Source organism: Mustelus asterias, chromosome 25 (genome assembly GCF_964213995.1).
Source record: "Mustelus asterias chromosome 25, sMusAst1.hap1.1, whole genome shotgun sequence".
Taxonomy (NCBI): Eukaryota; Metazoa; Chordata; class Chondrichthyes; order Carcharhiniformes; family Triakidae; genus Mustelus; species Mustelus asterias.
The window spans coordinates 43,436,787-43,457,072 of record NC_135825.1 but is presented as its reverse complement, the minus strand read 5'-3'; the positions used below and the strand labels follow the sequence as shown (position 1 = coordinate 43,457,072).

At 47.5% G+C, this 20,286-nt stretch overlaps 1 protein-coding gene across 1 annotated transcript in view; it reads left to right on the top strand.

The window, feature by feature from the left end:
• Positions 1 to 9,279: 9,279 nt before the first annotated feature.
• The window catches only part of LOC144511919 (cryptochrome-1-like), a 97,613-nt gene continuing 86,606 nt past the window's right edge, over positions 9,280 to 20,286 (top strand). The window contains exon 1 of the mRNA XM_078242375.1: positions 9,280 to 9,506. Within this exon, the coding sequence (XP_078098501.1) occupies positions 9,349 to 9,506 (158 nt within the window). The 5' untranslated portion in view covers positions 9,280 to 9,348. The remainder of the gene's footprint in view (positions 9,507 to 20,286) is intronic.

Here is a 20,286-nt window from a genome sequence, read left to right as displayed (position 1 = left end):
ATACGCTGCCTGAGAGTGTAGTGGAGCAGGCAGGTATTCAAGAAGGAAGTAGGTTATTATCTCAAAGAAAGAATGTTTAGGGCTAAGCAGAGAAGGCAGCGGAATGTGCACTGCTCATTAAACTGCTGACCACCAAATACCATTTCTGGTCACCAAGCTAGTGTGTGTTCCGAATGATTCCATCTTCTCGGGAGCTGTCCCTTTCCTCTTCGAGTCTTCTATCTGAGGGCAGCATGGTGGCACAGTGGTTAGCACTGCTGCCTCAAAGCGCCAGAGACCCGGGTTCAATTCCGGCCTCGGGTCACTGTCTATGTGGAGTTTGCACGTTCTCCCCATGTCTGCGTGGGTTTCCTCCAGGTGCTCCAGATTCCTCCCACATTCCAAATATGTGCGGGTTAGGTGTATTGACCATGCTAAATTGCCCCTTAGTGTCAGGAGGATTAGCAGGATAAATACATGAGGATAGTGCCTGGGTGGGATTGTTGTTGGTGCAGGCTCGATGGCCGAATGGCCTCCTTCTGCACTGTCAGGGTTCTATCAACAAAGCCTCTGCAAACAAAACTCTCCCCTCAAAATTGCACCCTTGACCACCACTCCCCTGTCTTTGCAAACGAGTTGGGGGAGGGGTTTGGGATGATAGGTATGTGTGCCTGCGTGTGGGCAGGGTGGGTAATTGGGGTTGGGAAGAGGTACATGTGTGCCTATATGTATTGGAGTGACAGTGAGGGGTGTTGGGAGGTGGAGCATGTGTGTCATGAAGGGAAAAGGGGCCGATTACAATGTGTGAATGGGGGGGTTGAAAAGAGGGGTTTCCTGACACCTTCTATCACCAGAGAAAATGGAGAAGTTGGTAGAAATCTACACAAACACATAAAACAAGTTTTACAAAGTACCTGAAAAGTTTACATTTCTATCATGTAAATGTAATCCAAAATACACAAACATTATATAATGTTACTGTGCTGCTGTTTTTGTTGGCATCTCAGGTCATGTTAATTTTCAGGTGTTAAAATATGGTCATCTTGGAAAATAGTTTGGGAAGAACTGTGCTGAAGGCACTTCTAATCACAAATAATTATGCACAGTATTTCCAGGTGGATATACTTAACACCGTCTGCCAGAATGTGTCCCCAAATGCAGCTTCAATGTGGATGTTGCAGATAAAATGTACAATAAAACCAATGTAACATTCCGCCTGAAGGCACTCCCTCATCACATGACAATATACATCAACTTGACAACTTGAATAGGTGGCAAATTATTACTCAACTCTTCCAAATGGAAAAAACATCCTAAAAATTATAAACCTGTGCAAATTATTTCAACAAATTAAACAGAATGCTTTTATTTGAACTGTGTGGCAAGAGCTCTTCTTGGAACATCCCAGTAAACGCCCTGATCCCCAACAATGCATCAGGTTCAGCTGCAGCATGAGTTATCCAAGATGGCTAATGACACAAAGACTGGTAAACACTGTGTTTGGAAGCAAAATATTACAACAATGTTAAATTAACAGTGTTAGATTAAGTGAATGGATAAAACTGGCAAATTGAATTCAATGCAGGCAAATGAAGAGTGGAACTTTTGAATATTAGTCTGCCAGTGACAATTTGTGTTTAATCAATTGCTAATTTCAAACCTGAGGTTGATAAGTGTTTGTGAACCAAACATTTTAATGGATGTGGCACAAAGACGAGTATGTGGAGGTAGGTCACAGATCAGGCTGCAGGGATGAAACGGTTTACTTTCCGAGTGTCCCAGTGATTTGTGAGCAATGTTGGTCTTTAGCTCTTTTGGTTTCATGATAGAATTAAAGAAACCATCAGTTAGGGCGGCACAATGGCACAGTGGTTAGCACTGCTGCCTAACAGCGCCAGGGACCCGGGTTCGATTCCCGATTTGGGTCACTGTCTGTGTGGAGTCTGCATGTTCTCCCCGTGTCTGCGTGGGTTTCCTCCGGGTGCTCCAGTTTCCTCCCACAGTACGAAAGACATGCTGGTTAGGTGGATTGGCCATGCTAAATTCTCCCTCAGTGTACCCGAACAGGCGCTGGAGTGTGGCAACTAGAGGATTTTCATGGTAACTTCATTGCAGTGCGAATGTAAGCCTACTTGTGACAATAATAAATAAACTTTAAACTTTAGTATGCTAAATCTTAGACAAAATTGCCCCTGGTTGACAGTTTTGAGAATTGGAATATATGCTCCACTGATGCAGTTCAGGGGATGCAGTGACATTGTGGTCATGTCACTGGAGTAGTAATCTAGAGACCCAGCTAATGCTCTGGGTACATTTGGTGGAATGTGAATTCAGTTAATAAATCTGGAATAAAATGCTAGTCATCCATTGTTGTAAAAACCCATCTGGTTCACTAATGTCCTTCAGAGAAGGAAATCTGCCATCCTTACCCGGTCCAGCCTACATGTGACTCCAGACTCAGCAATGTGGTTGATTCTTAATTGCCCCTCTGAAATAGCCTAATAAATTACTCAGCTCAAGGGCAACTAGGGATTGGTAAAAATGCTAGCCTTGCCAACAATGCCCACATCCAAGAAACAATAAATAAAAGTATTTAGTTTTGAGGAGGCAACGTTGCTTTTAATTCCTCTATAGATAGCCGAGCCAGGAATTCCAAACTTCCACGACAAATCCATAACTTTCATGAAACTGCCTCACATTTTCTTGGTTCTTTAGAATCTGAGTTTTTGCCTATCATACTGATAACAACGTAAGGGCCATCTACTTGAGTCCCTTTTTCCTCACTCTCCAAAGCATCATGTAACTCCTTAAACGCACTGTTTGATTTGGCTTCAAGAGCTGCTTAAGCTAAAGTATTCCAGATTTTAACTGAACTTCCAGCCGCAATCCAAAATTTATGTCTCATCACACAATAACTTTTCACTGAAAATAATCTTTAAATATTTACCTTTTCATAAATTTTAAACACTTTTATTAGAGTAAATAGAGTAAATAGAGCTCTAGTTTTTCCAAGTCTTCTTATAACTGTACCTTTCATTCCCGATTACCTTGAATCATAGAATCCCTACAGTCCAGAAGGAGACCATTCAGCCCATTGAGTCTGCACCGACCACAATCCCACCCAGGCCCTATCCCCTTAACCCCACATATTTACGAAGGGGCAATTTAGCATGGCCAATCCACCTAACCGGCACATCTTTGGACTGTTGAACCTTTTCTTTAGTTTCAATGGTGCTTCTAGAATGAGGTGCTCCAAACTTCCATGTAATATTCTGACTGTGGCTTAACTAAACGCTTGGCCCTGCCTCCTCTTGTTTCTTTGTGAGCCACAAACAGCCAGGGACCTACAGCATTCTCATCATAACTAAAGCCTAGCATTTAACTGATTGATTTCCTTTCATGTAAAGTCACTTTTAAACATCAAGCCTCCCCTTATTCTTGTATAAATACAAGAATACAAAGGGCACTTGCTAGCTATGTATAGAACATAGAACAGTAAAGCACAGAAATAGGCACTTAAGCCCACAATGCTGTGCCGAATTAAACTAATCTCTTTTGCCTGCCCTTGGTCCATATTCCTCTATCCTCTATTCCTTACATATTCATGTGCATCTCTAAAAGTCACTTAAATGCTCCTATCATATCTGTCTACCACCAGCCCTACCATTCTCTGTGTAAAAAACCTGCCCCTCATATCTCCTTTGAACATCCTCCCTCTCACCTTCAGTACTAGACATTTCAATTCTGGAAAAAAGATTCTGACTGTCAACCCTATCTGTGCCTCTCATAATTTTATAGACTTCTATCAGGTCTCCCCTCAGCCTCCACCACTCCAGAGAAAACAACCCTAGCTTGTCCAGCCTCCCTTATAGCTCATACCCTCTAATTCGGGCAGCATCCTGGTAAACCGCTTCAGCACCCTCTCCAAAGCTTCCACATCCTTCTGGGAATGTGGCGACCAGAACTGAACACAATACTCTAAAGTGCAGTCTAACCAAAGTTTTATAAAGCAGCAACATGACATTCTGACTCTTGTACTTAATGCCCCAACCAATAAAGACAAGCGTGCCATTAACTGTATACTTACCCTTAACATTTGATCTCCCAAGTTACCTCACACTTGCCCGGGTTAAATTCCATCTGCCATTTCTCCACCCATAGCTGCAGCTGATCTATAGCCCTCTGTATCCTTTGACAACCTTCTACACTATCAAAATTCCACCTATCTTTGTGTCATCTGCAAACTTACTAACCCGCCGCCCATCTAGTTTTTCCAAGTCTTCTTATAACTGTACCTTTCATTCCCCATTACCTTGAATCATAGAATCCCTACAGTCCAGAAGGAGACCATTTGGCCCATTGAGTCTGCACCGACCACAATCCCACCCAGGCCCTATCCCCTTAACCCCACATATTTACCGTGGTTGTCCCCCTGAGACGAAGGGGCAATTTAGCATGGCCAATCCACCTAACCAGCACATCAAGTCATTTACATATATCACAAACAGCTGAGGTCCCAGTACGGATCCCTGCAGAACACCAATAGTCACAGACCTCCAGTCAGAAAAACACCCTTCCACCACTACACTCTGACTTCTATGGGCAAGCTAATTCTGAATCCAAGCGACCAAGTCACCATGCATCACCAGGATCCCATGCATCTTAATCTTCTGAATGAGCCTACCATGAGGGACCTTGTTGAAAGCCTTACTAAAATCTATGTAGACAACATCCACTGCTCTACCCTCATCGATCACCTTCATCATCTCCTCGAAAAAATCAATCAAGACATGACCTGCCGCTCACAAAGCTATGCTGACTTTCCCTAATCAGGCCATGTTTTTCCAAATGTGTGTAAATCCTGCCCCTAAGAATCCAAGCAGTGTTCTGACAAGGAGCTTTCATGCAGCAATTATGCAATACTGGTGTGTAAATGAAGCATTTTGGAGTGGGTTGCAATGATAGGTTGACATTTCTTTAAGGCAATGGGCGTTCAGGAATAGATCAAGTAAAGCATCCCTGCACTGGTGGCTATGTCACTGAAAACTGGGCCTGTTGACAAGGTTGAATGGTAACACCTTCCAGGATATATGAGTGTTATCATTTTTATCTATCAATGAATCTCTTCATTGTTCTGAAAATGAATCAAATGTTCCCAATTTAACATTGATTAAAATTCTTCTTTTTCTAGATCTGGATTTTATCAATTCCCACCGAAAAAATAACACTGTATATTTATCAGCAGTGCATTCACCCCTCAGTTGATCTAACCAGAGAATATGATAAACCAAAGATGTGCGGGTTAGGTGGATTGGCCATGCTAAATTGCCCCCTAGTGATTTTGATTTGATTTGATTTATTGTCACATGTATTACCATACAGTGAAAAGTATTGTTTTTTATGTGCTATACAGACAAAACATGCCGTTCATAGAGAAGGAAACGAGAGAGTGCAGAATGTAGTGTTACAGTCATACCTAGGGTGTAGAGAAAGATCAACTTAATGCAAGACAAGTCCATTCAAAAGTCTGACAGCAGCAGGGAAGAAGGTGTTCTTGAGTCGTTGGTACGTGACCTCAGACTTCTGTATCTTTTTCCCGACGGGAGAAGGTGGAAGAGAGAATGTCCGGGGTGCGTGGGATCCTTAATTAGACTGGCTGCTTTGCCGAGGCAGCGGGAAGTGTAGACGGAGTCAATGGATGGGAAGCTGGTTTGCGTGATGGATTAGGCTACATTCACGACCTTGCGGTCTTGGGCAGAGCAGGAGCCACACCAAGCTGTGATACAACCAGGAAGAATGCTTTCTATGCTGCATCTGTAAAAGTTGGTGAGAGTCGTAGCTGACATGCCAAATTTCCTTAATCTTCTGAGAAAGTAGAGGCGTTAGTGGGCTTTCTTAACTATAGTGTCGGCATGGGGGGACCAGGATAGGTTGTTGGTGATCTGGACACCTAAGAACTTGAAGCTCTCGATTCTTTCTACTTCGTCCCCATTGATGTAGACAGGGGCATGTTCTCCTTTATGCTTCCTGAAGTCGATGACAATCTCCTTCATTTTGTTGACATTGATGGAGAGATTATTGTTGCCACACCAGTTCACCAGATTCTCTATCTCATTCCCGTCCACTGTCTCGTTATTGTTTGAGATCCGACCCACTATGGAGGTGTTGTCAGCAAACTTGAAAATCGAATTATCAGGGAGATTAGCAGGGTAAATACATGGGGTTACGGGATAGGATCTGGGTGGGATTGTCATCGTTGCAGGTTCGATAGGCTGAATGGCCTCTTTCTGCACTGTAGGGATTCAATGATTCATATCTGGATGGACTGAAAATGAAAATATATCCACACTCAGTTGGAAGCAAATACTTTGACTTCTCATGCAGACACCCTTTGGACCACTGAAAATAGAGTCATTGTGATGTGGCTATAGTCAGATCTGCAAAGAGATCTGTGGCAAGAGCTTGGTCCAGCTCCTCAGGATCGACAATTGCTAACCTAGTATACCAGGTCCATGTTACTGTGCCACTTATTCATATCGGCTTAGCAAATGGCGAAATCACTGTGGGTCCCACGCAACTTAATCTTCTGGATAAGCCTGGCAAGAGGAGAATCCAGCACCGAAAGAGGTGCAACTGAGATATTATCAATGGGTTGACGGCCTATTGACCATGAGCAAGAAGCAGCAACTGATGCTTTGGTTTATTAACATGGGGAATGATTAAATCTAACTCTCACATCAATGATATCCTCATGTTAGAAGGAAAGAAGGCTTTGCTTTGAAAGTGTAAGGAAGATCCCTGAGAATTAGCCTGGATAGCCTCAGCACGGGGCTCAAGCCGGGGCCTCGTTTTGCCACCCGGACATTGTGGAAGTTCCGCTGTAAGGTGCTGTGTGGATTGTATATTATCCTGTTGTGAATGTGATGTAAGAAGTCTCACAACACCAGGTTAAAGTCCAACAGGTTTATTTGGTAGCAAATACCATAAGCTTTCGGAGCGCTGCTCCTTCGTCAGATGGAGTGGATATCTGTTCTCCAACAGTGCACAGACAACTCATCCACTTCATCCTGGACCACAATATCTTCATCTTCAACAACCAGTTCTTCATCTAGACACATGGAACAGCCATGGGGACAAAATTCGCACCTCAATATGCCAACATCTACATGCACAGGTTCGAACAAGACTTCTTCACCGCACAGGACCTTCAACCGATGCTATACACTAGATACATCGATGACATTTTCTTCCTTTGGAGTCATGGTGAGCAATCACTGAGACAACTATATGATGACATCAACAAGTTCCATCCCACCATCAGACTCACCATGGACTACTCTCCAGAATCGGTTGCATTCTTGGACACACGCATCTCCATTAAGGACGGTCACCTCAGCACCTCACTGTACCGCAAGCCCACGGATAACCTCAGGATGCTCCACTTCTCCAGCTTCCACCCTAAACACGTAAAAGAAGCCATCCCCTACGGACAAGCCCTCCGAATACACAGGATCTGCTCGGATGAGGAGGATCGCAACAGACACCTCCAGACGCTGAAAGATGCCCTCATAAGAACAGGATATGGCGCTCGACTCATCGATCAACAGTTCCGACGCGCCACAGCGAAAAACCGCACCGACCTCCTCAGAAGACAAACACAGGACATCGCGAGATGAACATCTCGCCAAGGCCATCCCCACACCCCCACTTCTTGCCTTCAAACAACCATGCAACCTCAAACAGACCATGTCTGCAGCAAACTACCCAGCCTTCAGGAGAACAGTGACCACGACACCACACAACCCTGCCACAGCAACCTCTGCAAGACATGCCGGATTTCGACACGGATGTCATCATCTCACGTGAGAACACCATCTACCAGGTACACGGAACCTACTCTTGCAACTCGGCCAACGTTGTCTACCTGATACGCTGCAGGAAAGGATGTCCCGAGGCATGGTACATTGGGGAAACCATGCAGACGCTACGACAACGGATGAATGAACACCGCTCGACAATCACCAGGCAAGACTGTTCTCTTCCTGTGGGGGAGCACTTCAAGAAGTTTAACAACACCAGGTTAAAGTCCAACAGGTTTATTTGGTAGCAAAAGCCACACAAGCTTTCGAGGCTCTAAGCCCCTTCTTCAGGTGAGTGGGAATTCTGTTCACAAACAGAACTTATAAAGACACAGACTCAATTTACATGAATAATGGTTGGAATGCGAATACTTACAACTAATCAAGTCTTTAAGAAACAAAACAATGGGAGTGGAGAGAGCATCAAGACAGGCTAAAGCACTTCAGCAGTCATGGGCATTCAGCCTTGGATCTTCAGGTAAGCGTTCTCCAAGGTGGCCTTCACGACACACGACAGCGCAGAGTCGCTGAGCAGAAACTGATAGCCAGGTTCCGCACACATGAGGACGGCCTAAACCGGGATGTTGGATTTATGTCACATCATCAGTAACCCCCACAGCTTGCCCCTGGTCTTGCAGAATCTCACTAGCTGTTCTGTCTGGAGACAATACACATCTCTTTAACCTGTGTTTAATGTTCCCTCCACCCACATTGTCTGTACCTTTTAAGACCTGGCTGGCTGTAGGGATTCACATTCTAATTAGTATTCTGTAACTTGATTTCTGTGTCTGTGCACTGTTGGAGAACAGAGACCACTCCATCTGACGAAGGAGCAGCGCTCCGAAAGCTTATGGTATTTGCTACCAAATAAACCTGTTGGACTTTAACCTGGTGTTGTGAGACTTCTTACTGTCCAACACCGGCACCTCCGCATCGTGAATGTGATGTCCAGCCGCTCTCTAATCAAACCTCCCCTCACACTGACTGCCTCACTCAGGCTGCGGGACCCACTGCCCCTGGAGCTGCCTTTCAGCCGACACAGTCTCCACATCATTTCAGCAGAGAAGCAGCTCATCGGCAATGGGCGGTAATTGGGGCACTGTCCAATCAGAACCGTGCAAGGGGCGGGGCTCTCCAGTATTATCCAATCAGAGCCGGGCAAGGGGCGGGGCTCTCCAGTACTATCCAATTAGAGCAGGGTAAGTGCTCGGCTGGCGACGGTGTCCAATGGGAGGAGGGGAAGGGCGGGGCTGGCAGCGCTGTCCAATGGGAACAGGGTAATGGGGCGGGGCCGGCAGCACTGTCCAATGGGAACAGGGTAATGGGGCGGGGCCGTTAGCGCTGTCCAATGGGAGCAGGGTAGGGGACGGGCTCGCGCTCCGTGTGGGGCAGGGTAATAGGCGCGGCGCGAGGGCAGGCTGACAGTTAATGCGGAGTCCGGGGCGGGAATGGCGCTGCGCTGCTGCCGCCGCTAGTGTCAGTGCTGTCTCTGTCACTGCCCCGCATTGACATGGAGACACACTCCATCCACTGGTTCCGCAAGGGACTCCGGCTGCATGACAACCCCGCGCTCAGAGAGGCTCTGCGGGGCGCCACCACCGTCCGCTGCGTCTACATCCTCGATCCTTGGTTTGCCGGTTCCTCCAACGTTGGGGTGAACCGCTGGAGGTAAGAAAGGGGGACAGTGTCCCAGTTGTCCGGATTGTCCTGGTGAGGGGTGGACAGTGTCCAAACAGTCCTGGTGACGGGGGAAACGGTGTTGGTGTTGTCATGGTGACGGTGGACAGTGTTGACGTTGTCACGGTGACGAGGGGATGGTGTCGGTGTTGATACGGGGACAGGGGACGGTGTTGGTGTTGTCATTGGTGACGGGGGGATGGTGTCGGTATTGCCCCGGTGATGGGGTGGATGGTATTGGTGTTGCCCTGGAGATGGGGGACGGTGTCAGTGTTGCCCCGGTGACGGGGAACGGTGTCGGTGTTCCCCAGTGACGGGGGGAATGGTTTTGGCGTTGCCCCGGTGACGGGGGAACGGTGTCAGCGTTGCCCCTGTGATTGGGGGAATGGTGTCGGTGTTGCCCCGGTGACGGGGGGAACAGTGTCGGCGTTGCCCCAGTGACGGGGGAACAGTGTCGGCGTTGCCCCGGTGACTGGGGGAACGGTGTCGGCATTGCCCGATGATGGGGGCATGGTGTCGGCGTTGCCCCAGCGACGGGGGGACCAGTGTCGGCATTGCCCCGGTGATGGGGGGAATGGTGTTGGCGCTGCCCCGGTGACGGGGGGACCGGTGTCGGCATTGCCCTGGTGACGGGGAGGACCGGTGTCGGCATTGCCCCGGTGATGGGGAGGACCGGTGTCAGCGTTGCCCCGGTGATGGGGAGGACCAGTGTCGGCGTTGACCCGTGACGGGGAGGACCAGTGTCAGCGTTGCCCCGGTGACGGGGAGGACCGGTGTCGGCGTTGCCCCGGTGATAGGGAGGACCGGTGTCGGTGTTGCCCTGGTGATGGGGAGGACCGGTGTCGGCGTTGCCCCGGTGACGGGGAGGACCAGTGTCGGCGTTGCCCCGGTGACGGGAGGCACGGTGTCGGCGTTGCCCGGTGACAGGGGGTACTTTGTGGGTGTTGCCCCTGGAGAAACAGCACCTCATCTTCCAAGTGGGCACTTTACAGCCTTCCGGACTGAACATAGAACACAGAACATAGAAAAAGTACAGCACAAACAGGCCCTTCGGCCTACAAGTTGCGCCGGTCATGTCCCTACCTACCCAGGCCTATATATAGGCCTACCTATAACCCTCAATCCTATTAAGTCCCATGTACTCATCCAGAAGTCTCTTAAAAGACCCTATTGAGTTTGCCTCCACCACCACTGACGGCAGCCGATTCCACTCACCCACCACCCTCTGAGTGAAAAACTTACCCCTGACACCTCCTCTGTACGTACTCCCCAGCACCTTAAACCTGTGTCCTCTTGTAACAGCCATTTCAGCCCTGGGAAAAAGCCTCCGAGATTCCACCCGATCTATACCTCTCAACATCTTGTACACCTCTATCAGGTCACCTCTCATCCTTCGTCTCTCCAAGGAGAAAAGACCATGCTCCCTCAGCCTATCCTCATAAGGCAAGCCAACCAATCCAGGCAACATCCTTGTAAATCTTCTCTGCACCCTTTCAATCATTTCCACATCCCTCCTGTAATGAGGCGACCAGAACTGAGCACAGTACTCCAAGTGGGGTCTGACGAGGGTCTTATAAAGCTGCATCATTATTTCCCGACTCCTAAACTCAATCCCTCGATTGATGAAGGCCAGCACACCATACGCCTTCTTAACCACCTCCTCTACCTGCGAGGCCGATTTAAGAGTCCTATGGACCCGGACCCCAAGGTCCTTCTGATCTTCTACACTGCTAAGAGTCTTACCCTTGATATTATACTCCTTCCTCCCATTTGACCTGCCAAAATGGACCACTACACATTTATCCGGGTTGAAGTCCATCTGCCACTTCTCCGCCCAGTCTTGCATCCTATCTATGTCACGCTGCAGCTTCTGACATCCCTCCAACCTATCCACAACACCACCAACCTTCGTGTCGTCGGCAAACTTACCAACCCATCCCTCCACTTCCTCATCCAGATCATTTATGAAAATGACAAACAGCAAGGGTCCCAGAACAGATCCCTGGGGCACTCTACTGTGACCGACCTCCATTCAGAAAAAGACCCGTCGACAATCACTCTCTGCCTTCTGCAGGCAAGCCAGTTCTGACTCCACAAGGCAACAGCCCCTTGGATCCCATGCCCTCTCACTTTCTCGAGAAATCTGGCATGGGGGACCTTATCAAACGCCTTGCTGAAGTCCATGTAAACCACATCTACCGTTTTTCCTTCGTCAATGTGTTTAGTCACATTTTCAAAGAACTCCACCAGGCTCATAAGGCACAATTTGCCTTTGACAAAGCCGTGCTGACTACTTTTGAGCATACTAAACTTCTCTAAATGTTCATAATTCCTGTCCCTCAGGATCTTCTCCATCAACTTACCAACCACTGAGGTTAGACTCACTGGTTGGTAATTTCCTGGACTATCCCTATTCCCTTTCTTGAATATAGGAACCACATCCGCAATCCTCCGGAACCTCTCCCGTCTCCATCGATGACGCAAAGATCATTGCCAGAGGCTCTGCAATCTCTTCCCTCGCCTCCCACAGTAACCTGGGGTACATCCCATCCGGTCCTGGCGACTTATCTATCTTGATGCTATTCAAAATTTCCAACACATCCTCTTTCTTAATGTCCACATACTCAATCTTTTCAGTCCGCCTCAATCCTGTAGTACAACCACCCAGGTCTTTTTCCACCGTGAATACTGAGGTAAATTTTCATTAAGTTGAGTAATATTCATTGAGTTCAACAACTTCGGTGCACGAACTCTTCCTTCCACCTTCTCCCTGTTTCCATTTATTTTATTTCATTCTGTTTCTTCTTTTCATCTCATTCATCCACTTTTATCATTCTTCTTTCTCTTTTCCATTTTCCCACTTTTCTCTTCCCACTCTCCTTATTACACCCCCCCCCCCCCTCCCCCATCTCCCTTAACCATCTGTACCTCTGTTCTGCCCATTCACACATTCTGGTCTCTTAATGGACACTGTTAGCACCTCCCTCAGCCAGCTTTATCCTCATTTACTTTCTCTTTGTTCTATTACAGCACCCACCCCCCAAATAGTATAAATCTTTTCTGATTTTCTTTGCCCTTAGCTCTGATAAAGGGTCATTTCGACTCGAAGTTTTAAGTTCTGTTCTCACGCCACAGATGCTGTCAGACCTGCTGAGATTTTCCAGCATTCTTCTGTTTTTGTTGACGGAGGGGGAACGGTGTCGGCGTTGTCCTGGTGAGGGGGGGGGGGCGGTGTTGGCGATTTCCTGGTGAGGGGGGGGCGGTGTTGGCGTTGTCCTGGTGAGGGGGGGGGGGGGCGGTGTTGGCGTTGTCCTGGTGAGGGGGGGGGGGCGGTGTTGGCGTTGTCCTGGTGAGGGGAGGGGGGCGGTGTTGGCGTTGTCCTGGTGAGGGGGGGGGGCGGTGTTGGCGTTGTCCTGGTGAGGGGGGGGGGGGCGGTGTTGGCGTTGTCCTGGTGAGGGGAGGGGGGCGGTGTTGGCGTTGTCCTGGTGAGGGGGGGGGGGGCGGTGTTGGTGTTGTCCTGGTGACCGGGGGGTGGAGGGAGGGGAAGGGGGGGGGGGGGTGGAGGGAGGGGAAAGCGGGGGGGACGGTGTCGGCGTTGTCCTGGTGAGGGGGGGCGGGGGGCGGTGTCAGCGTTGTCCTGGTGACGGGGGTGGGGGGGGGGGGACAGTGTCGGCGTTGACCTGATGACTTGGGGGGGTGGAAGGGGGGGGGGGGGGAATAGTATCAGCGTTGTCCTGATGACGTGTGGAGGGGGGGTGACGATGTCGGCGTTGTCCTGGTTGGGGGGGGGGGCGGGTGGTGTCGGCGTTGTCCTGGTGACGGAGGGTGGGGGACCGGGACAGTGTCGGCGTTGACCTGATGACTCGGGGGGGGGGGGGGGGAATAGTATCAGCGTTGTCCTGATGACGTGTGGAGGGGGGGTGACGATGTCGGCGTTGTCCTGGTTGGGGGGGGGGGGGGCGGGTGGTGTCGGCGTTGTCCTGGTGACGGGGGGGGGGGGGGGGACCGGGACAGTGTCGGCGTTGACCTGATGACTCGGGGGGGGGGGGGGGGACTAGTATCAGCGTTGTCCTGATGACGTTGGGAGGGGGGGAAGGAACTGTGTCGGCGTTGTCCTGGTGACGGGGGGAACAGTGTGCAGGAACATCCATTCGTGACTCGAGCCACGTTCTCACTGAGCTCGTAATGGGAACAGTTATGTAATCTGTAAATAGGACAGCACTGCACGAGTTTCACACGTGAACAGCGAACTCACTCTACAATACAATTCTCGAAGAAAAGATTGACATTGATTTGTGTCTTTTTTTTCAATGAAAAAGGAATGTATTCTCGAAAAAAAATGGGGGATTGAAAGAACATTGAATGTGTGGATTGGTTAACAGCTCAAAAACAGAGGATAGTCAGGAATGTTTTTCTGACTGCTGCACCTGGACCAATATTCCGGCTCAATGTTTTCTAATATATAAATTACCTGCACTTGGGTTCCCAGGGTATCATTTCAAAGTCTGCCAATGACTTGTGATTTGACAAGTAACAGGGTTTTTTGCACATCACAAAAATATTTAAATCATTTGTAAATTGGATTGCAACCAGTTCAAATGAGATTGCCGATTTAAATATGAGGTTTAAATTATGCTGGATTGTTCAGTCTGCTTTGTTAGTTAATCACTAGTGCCTCTAAAGGAAACTTCACTCATAAAATGAGTGGGTGGCACAGTGGTTCGTATTGCTGCCTCACAGCTCCAGGGATCTGGGTTCAATTACCGCCTTGGGTCACTCTGTGTGGAGTTTGCATGTTCTCCCTGTGTCTGCATGGGTTTCCTCCGGGTGCTCCAGTTTCCTCCCACATTTCAAAAGATTGGTTAGGTGCATTGACCTGAACAAGCGCCGGAGTCTGGCGACGAGGGGAATTTCACAGTAACTTCATTGCAGTGTTAATGTAAGCCTTACTTGTGACTAATAAATAATCTTTAACTTTAAAATATCACAAATAAATGCAAAGAAAACAGAAAATGCTGGAAAATCTCAGCAGGACTGACAGCATCTGTGGAGGGAGAATAGAGGCAACATTTCCAGTCTGGATGACCGTTCGTCAGAGCTGAAATGAATGCAAACCAGATTAGACTAGGGCCAGGGAAATGTCAGTGTAGAGAGTACAGACCCAGTGCTGATAAAACGTCTTTGTAAAGGGTCAATAGCTTTTTTAAATCCAAAAAAATCAGGAACTGAGTAAAATAGTTCAATCTGTGCAAGGACCTGCTTATGTAGTCTGATCCACCTTGTGTCAGAGAGATTTTATTCCTGTGTAATTGACACCTTGATGAAAGGTTTGCCTGCTCGACCTTGATGTTCTTCCTCCTCCCAAATCACTGATGGATTTTGAAAATAGGAAGTTCATAGCTGTTGTGCAATAAATCCACACATTTGGACAATATAGGAGAAAACAAATTGGATAATTGTAATGTAGGTGTGTTTCAACCACGTTGACTGGCGAATACCTGGAGAGTAACTGCTAGGCAAGCAATTCTAAGGGGTTCGGTGGTTGGAGAAAAGTGTATGGTCCAGCATTGCGGTATGAGAAATGTCTGAGTGTCTGAGGAGAATGAAATGCCTACGGAAATCACTTCTGGCTACCTGTGTCTTCATTTAATTGGTCATTGTACATTAAATTTGTGTGACCTTGACATGGTATTGAATTGGATTGCAACCGGTTCAAATGAGATTGCCGATTTAAATATGAGGTTTAAATGATGCTGGATCGTCCAGTCTGCTTTGTTAGTTAATCACTAGTGCCTCTAAAGGAAACTTCACTCATAAAATGATTGGGCGGCACAGTTGCCTCACAGCGCCAGGGACCTGGGTTCGATTCCCGACAGATCCGGGATCTGATCTGCCGGGTATCGAACAGATTTTGATCTGATCAAATCCCGGAAAACAATGTGATTTCATTGTTTAAAAATCAATTAATATTGTATAAATACTTTTTAATAACGTTTCTCTTGCTTTACAAACTGTGTTCGGATTTATTACATTGCAAAATCCTTCTGCACCGTCAAAGACCGTGCCACCGCAAGCAGCGACAAAATGAACTACATTTACTGTTTTAAAATGCTTCACTTGAGATTATGTGGTTAGAAAATCATGGTGTGGGGGAAGGAGTTAGCCGTAATTCAGTAGATGTCGGATAAATGGAGAGGGAGATGAGTTGTTTGGCATGAGACTAGAGTAGGGTTAATTGAATGTCCGTAGGGGAAGAGGCATTAGCTGACGGGAGTTTCATGATGTGGATGAGGGGGTGGCTGGACGATATGAGGGGGTGGCGGTGCGGTGTATTCAGTTGGTTGTAGGAGACTGGCTTTTGGGTCCAGAGATTGGTCAGCAAGTATGTCCACCTTCATGTGTCTTCTGACACCTGTTCAGCCTCCAAAACAGTCGACCTGACATTCCTGCATGGATACTCCTCGTCTTTCAACTCGCCGTGAAAAAGCCATTGTAAAAACTCGATATCCAGCAACACCTCCCTACCTCCCTATTGCTGGCAGCCCTACAGTAAAAAGCAGTATCATTTAAGTTACAAATTATGCCATCGATTTTGTTTTTATGGAAGTGTGCGGATTCTACCCGCCACACTTTAAATGTTTTCTCGCACTGTCAAATGCCTATTTTTATGTCCAGTCTTCTTTTAATGGATAAAGCAGATATTTTAATTCAGAGCGGAGCACTCAAATCACAAAAGACCAGAACCCTGCCAGTTCTTAATGCCCCCAAAAAACCCCATCTACAGCCTCGTTAGAAAATAACTTTGAATCGACATTTCTATTTATTTAACAGTTGTGTAAATAAAAACATGCAGCTTTGTCGCTGAAGAATGATGCGTTCGCAGCACCGAAACCTACCAAGTGAAACCAGGAGAGGCTGCATCAAAGGAGATTTCTGTTTATTATAACATTGTTCTGTACACAGACATTTCCTTCCTGTTTAATTATAAACTGATCCTAACCCCCATCGGACTGGGTTTCAGAAGCTTTATGTAAAAAAGAAGCCTGTCATTGCGAATATCCATAGAATCCCTACAGCGCAGAAGGAGGCTATTCGGCCCATCAAGTTTGCACCAACTCTCCGGAACATCACCTTACCACCACCTGCCCCCCCCCCCACCCCCCCTCACAGAGGCAATCGCCAACCCAAAATATTAACCAAGTTATAAGGATCAGTCCGTTTCCAACCTGACCAACGAACTCTGTATTACCTTCAAGCCTCTGACTGCTTGAATATTTAGCCTTTCTGATCTCGACTTCAGCGGAAAATAAATGTTCTCCTTTTATGTGGCATTAAATTGCTGTGATTTTAAAAAGTCTACTATCTGACTTAAAATGAGCAATACTACCACAGGAGAGTTGGTAGTGAGCATAAATATCCTTGTAGGTTTTCATGTCATGCACTCCTTGAGGCAAAGATTCAGAATGCTAACTGTACTACAGTCCGTCAGATTGTGAACCGTTCTTATGCCGCCTTTAATTCAGTTTATGACTTTTAGTGCAAGTTAGCTAAATTGCCTTGTGTGCTAGGATACATCAGTGGAAAATAATTTCATTTGGAGTCTGGTCTGGACCATCTTAAGTGAATCTGTGACGCAGATAAATCCATCTACAAGTAACCTGTGGCGCTGGTTACGTCAATAGCACAGCGATTTGTTAAATGTCACTTCTATGTAGTTTCAATGTTCATGTCAAATTAGTTATTTGACAGCTATTTTTAACGAAAGTAGTTCATTTAATCACAAAGTTGAACACGATTTAAAGAGAAAGCAATTTCATTTATTTAGCTGCCAGAATTACTGACCATGTATCTTAAGTTCAGTCCGCGTGGATTCCTAGGAAAAGGGGGGGGGGGGGGAAGCTCATTGTTCCATTGGAGCAACTCTATCTGCAAGTGGTATTGGCAAGGTATCTGGAGGGGATGGGTGTGAAGGCAGTGCAATGTTCCTCTTGCAGTATGTTTGAGATGAGGGACGCCACTGATTACACCTGTGGGAAGTGCACCCATCTGCAGCTCCTCCAAAACCGTGTTAGGGAACTGGAGCTGGAGTTGGATGAACTTAGGATCATTAGGAAGGCAGAGGTGGCCATAGACAGAAGCTTCATGGATATAGTTACTCCAGGAAAGGAAAATAGATGGGTGACAGTGAGAGGGGCTGGGAGGAAGCAGTCAGTGCAGGGATCCCCTGCGGTCGTTCCCCTTAGCAACAAGTATTCCGCTTTGGATGCAGTTGAGGGGGACGACATACCAGTGGTGAGCCGCAGTGAGCAGATCTCCAGCACTGAGTCCGTCCCTGTGGCTCGGGAGGGTAAGGGGGAGAGTGGGAGGGCAATAGTTATTGGGGACCCGTTTGTTAGAGGGATAGATAGGAGGTTCTGTGGCAGCAAAAGAGACTCACGGATGGTATGTTGCCTACCGGATGCCAGGGTCCGTGACGTCTCGGACGGTGTTTTCCGGATTCTTAAGGGGGAGGGGGAACAGTCACAAGTCATGGTACACATTGGTACCAACGACATAGGTAAGAGAAGGGACGGGGATTTAAAACAGGAATTTAGGGAGCTGGGCTGGAAGCTGAGAGCCAAGACAAAACATGTGGTCACCTCTGGTATGTTGCCGGTGCCACGTGATAGCGAGTTGAGGAACAGGGAGAGAGTGCAGTTAAACATGTGGTTGCAGGGATGGTGTAGGAGGGAGGGTTTCAGCTACGTGGATAATTGGAACACATTCTGGGGGAGGTGGGACCTGTACAAACAGGACGGGGTGCACCTGAACCAGAGGGGCACCAATATCCTGGGAGGGAAATTTGCTACGGCTCTTCAGGGGGGTTTAAACTAATTTGTCAGGGGGATGGGAAAAGGAGTTGTAGTCCGGAAGTCAGTGTGGAGGGTAGTGAGGTATTGGGGAAGGTATCAAGGTCAAGGGTGGGTACCCGTAGACAGGAAGGTGGGTTGAAATGTGCCTACTTCAATGCAAGGAGCATCCGGAACAAGGTAGATGAACTTGGGGCATGGATTGGTACTTGGGACTACAATGTTGTGGCCATTACGGAGACATGGGTAGAACAAGGACAGGAATGGTTGTTGGACGTTCCGGGGTGTAGATGTTTCACTAAGTGTAGGGAAGCTGGTAAAAGAGGTGGAGGAGTAGATTGTTAATCAAGGATAGTTTAATGGCTGCAGAAAGGCACTTCGAGGGGGATCTGCATACTGAGGTAATATGGGCTGAAGTTAGAAATAGGAAAGGAGCGGTCATGTTGTTAGGAGTTTACTGTAGGCCCCCAAATAGTAATAGAGATGTGGAGGAAGAAATTGCTAAGCAGATTATGGATAGGTGTGGGGGTCACAGAGTAGTTGTCATGGGGGACTTTAACTTTCCAAATATTGATTGGAACCTTTGTAGGTCGAATAGTTCGGATGGGGCAGTTTTTGTGCAGTGTGTGCAGGAAGGTTTCCTGACACAATATGTGGATAGGCCGACAAGAGGTGGGGCCACATTGGATTTGGTACTGGGAAATGAACCGGGCCAAGTGTTAGATTTGGTTGTGGGAGAGCACTTTGGAGATAGTGACCACAATTCGGTGTCTTTTGTTATTGCAATGGAGAGGGATAGGGCTGTACGGCAGGGCAAGGTTTATAATTGGGGGAGAGGTAATTATGATGCGATTAAGCAAGATTAGGGGGCATAAGATGGGAACAGAAACTGTCAGGGAAAGGCACGAATGAAAAGTGGAACTTTTTCAAGGAACAAATACTGTGTGTCCTTGATAGGTATGTCCCTGTCAGGCAGGGAGGAAATGGCCGAGTGAGGGAACCATGGTTCACAAAAGAGGTGGAATGTCTTGTGAAAAGGAAGAGGGAAGCTTATGTAGGGATGAGGAAACAAGGTTCAGATGGCTCGATTGAGGGTTCCAAGTTAGCAAGGAATGAGCTGAAAAAGGGGTTTAGGAGAGCTCGGAGGGGGCATGAGAAGTCCTTGGCGGGTCGGATCAAGGAAAACCCCAAGGCTTTTTACTCTTATGTGAGGAATAAAAGAATGACCAAGGTGAGGTTAGGGCCGGTCAAGGACAGTAGTGGGAACTTGTGTATGGAGTCAGTAGAGATAGGCGAGGTGATGAATGAATACTTTTCTTCAGTGTTCACCAAGGAGAGGGGCCATGTTTTTGAGGAAGAGAAGGTGTTACAGGCTAATAGGCTGAAGGAAGTAGATGTTCGGAGGGAGGATGTACTAGCAGTTTTGAATAAACTGAAGGTCGATAAGTCCCCTGGGCCTGATGAAATATATCCTAGGATTCTTTGGGAGGCAAGGGATGAGATTGCAGAGCCTTTGGCTTTGATCTTTGGGTCCTCACTGTCCACGGGGATGGTGCCAGAGGACTGGAGAGTGGCGAATGTTGTTCCTCTGTTTAAGAAAGGGAATAGAAATGACCCTGGTAATTATAGGCCGGTTAGTCTTACTTCGGTGGTTGGTAAGTTGATGGAAAAGGTCCTTCGGGATGGGATTTATGACCATTTAGAAAGATGCGGATTAATCCGGGATAGTCAGCACGGATTTGTGAAGGGCAAGTCGTGCCTCACAAATTTGATAGAATTTTTTGAGGAGGTAACTAAGTGTGTTGATGAAGGTAGGGCAGTTGATGTCATATACATGGATTTTAGTAGGGCGTTTGATAAGGTCCCCCATGGTCGGCTTATGATGAAAGTAAGGAGGTGTGGGATAGAAGGAAAGTTGGCCG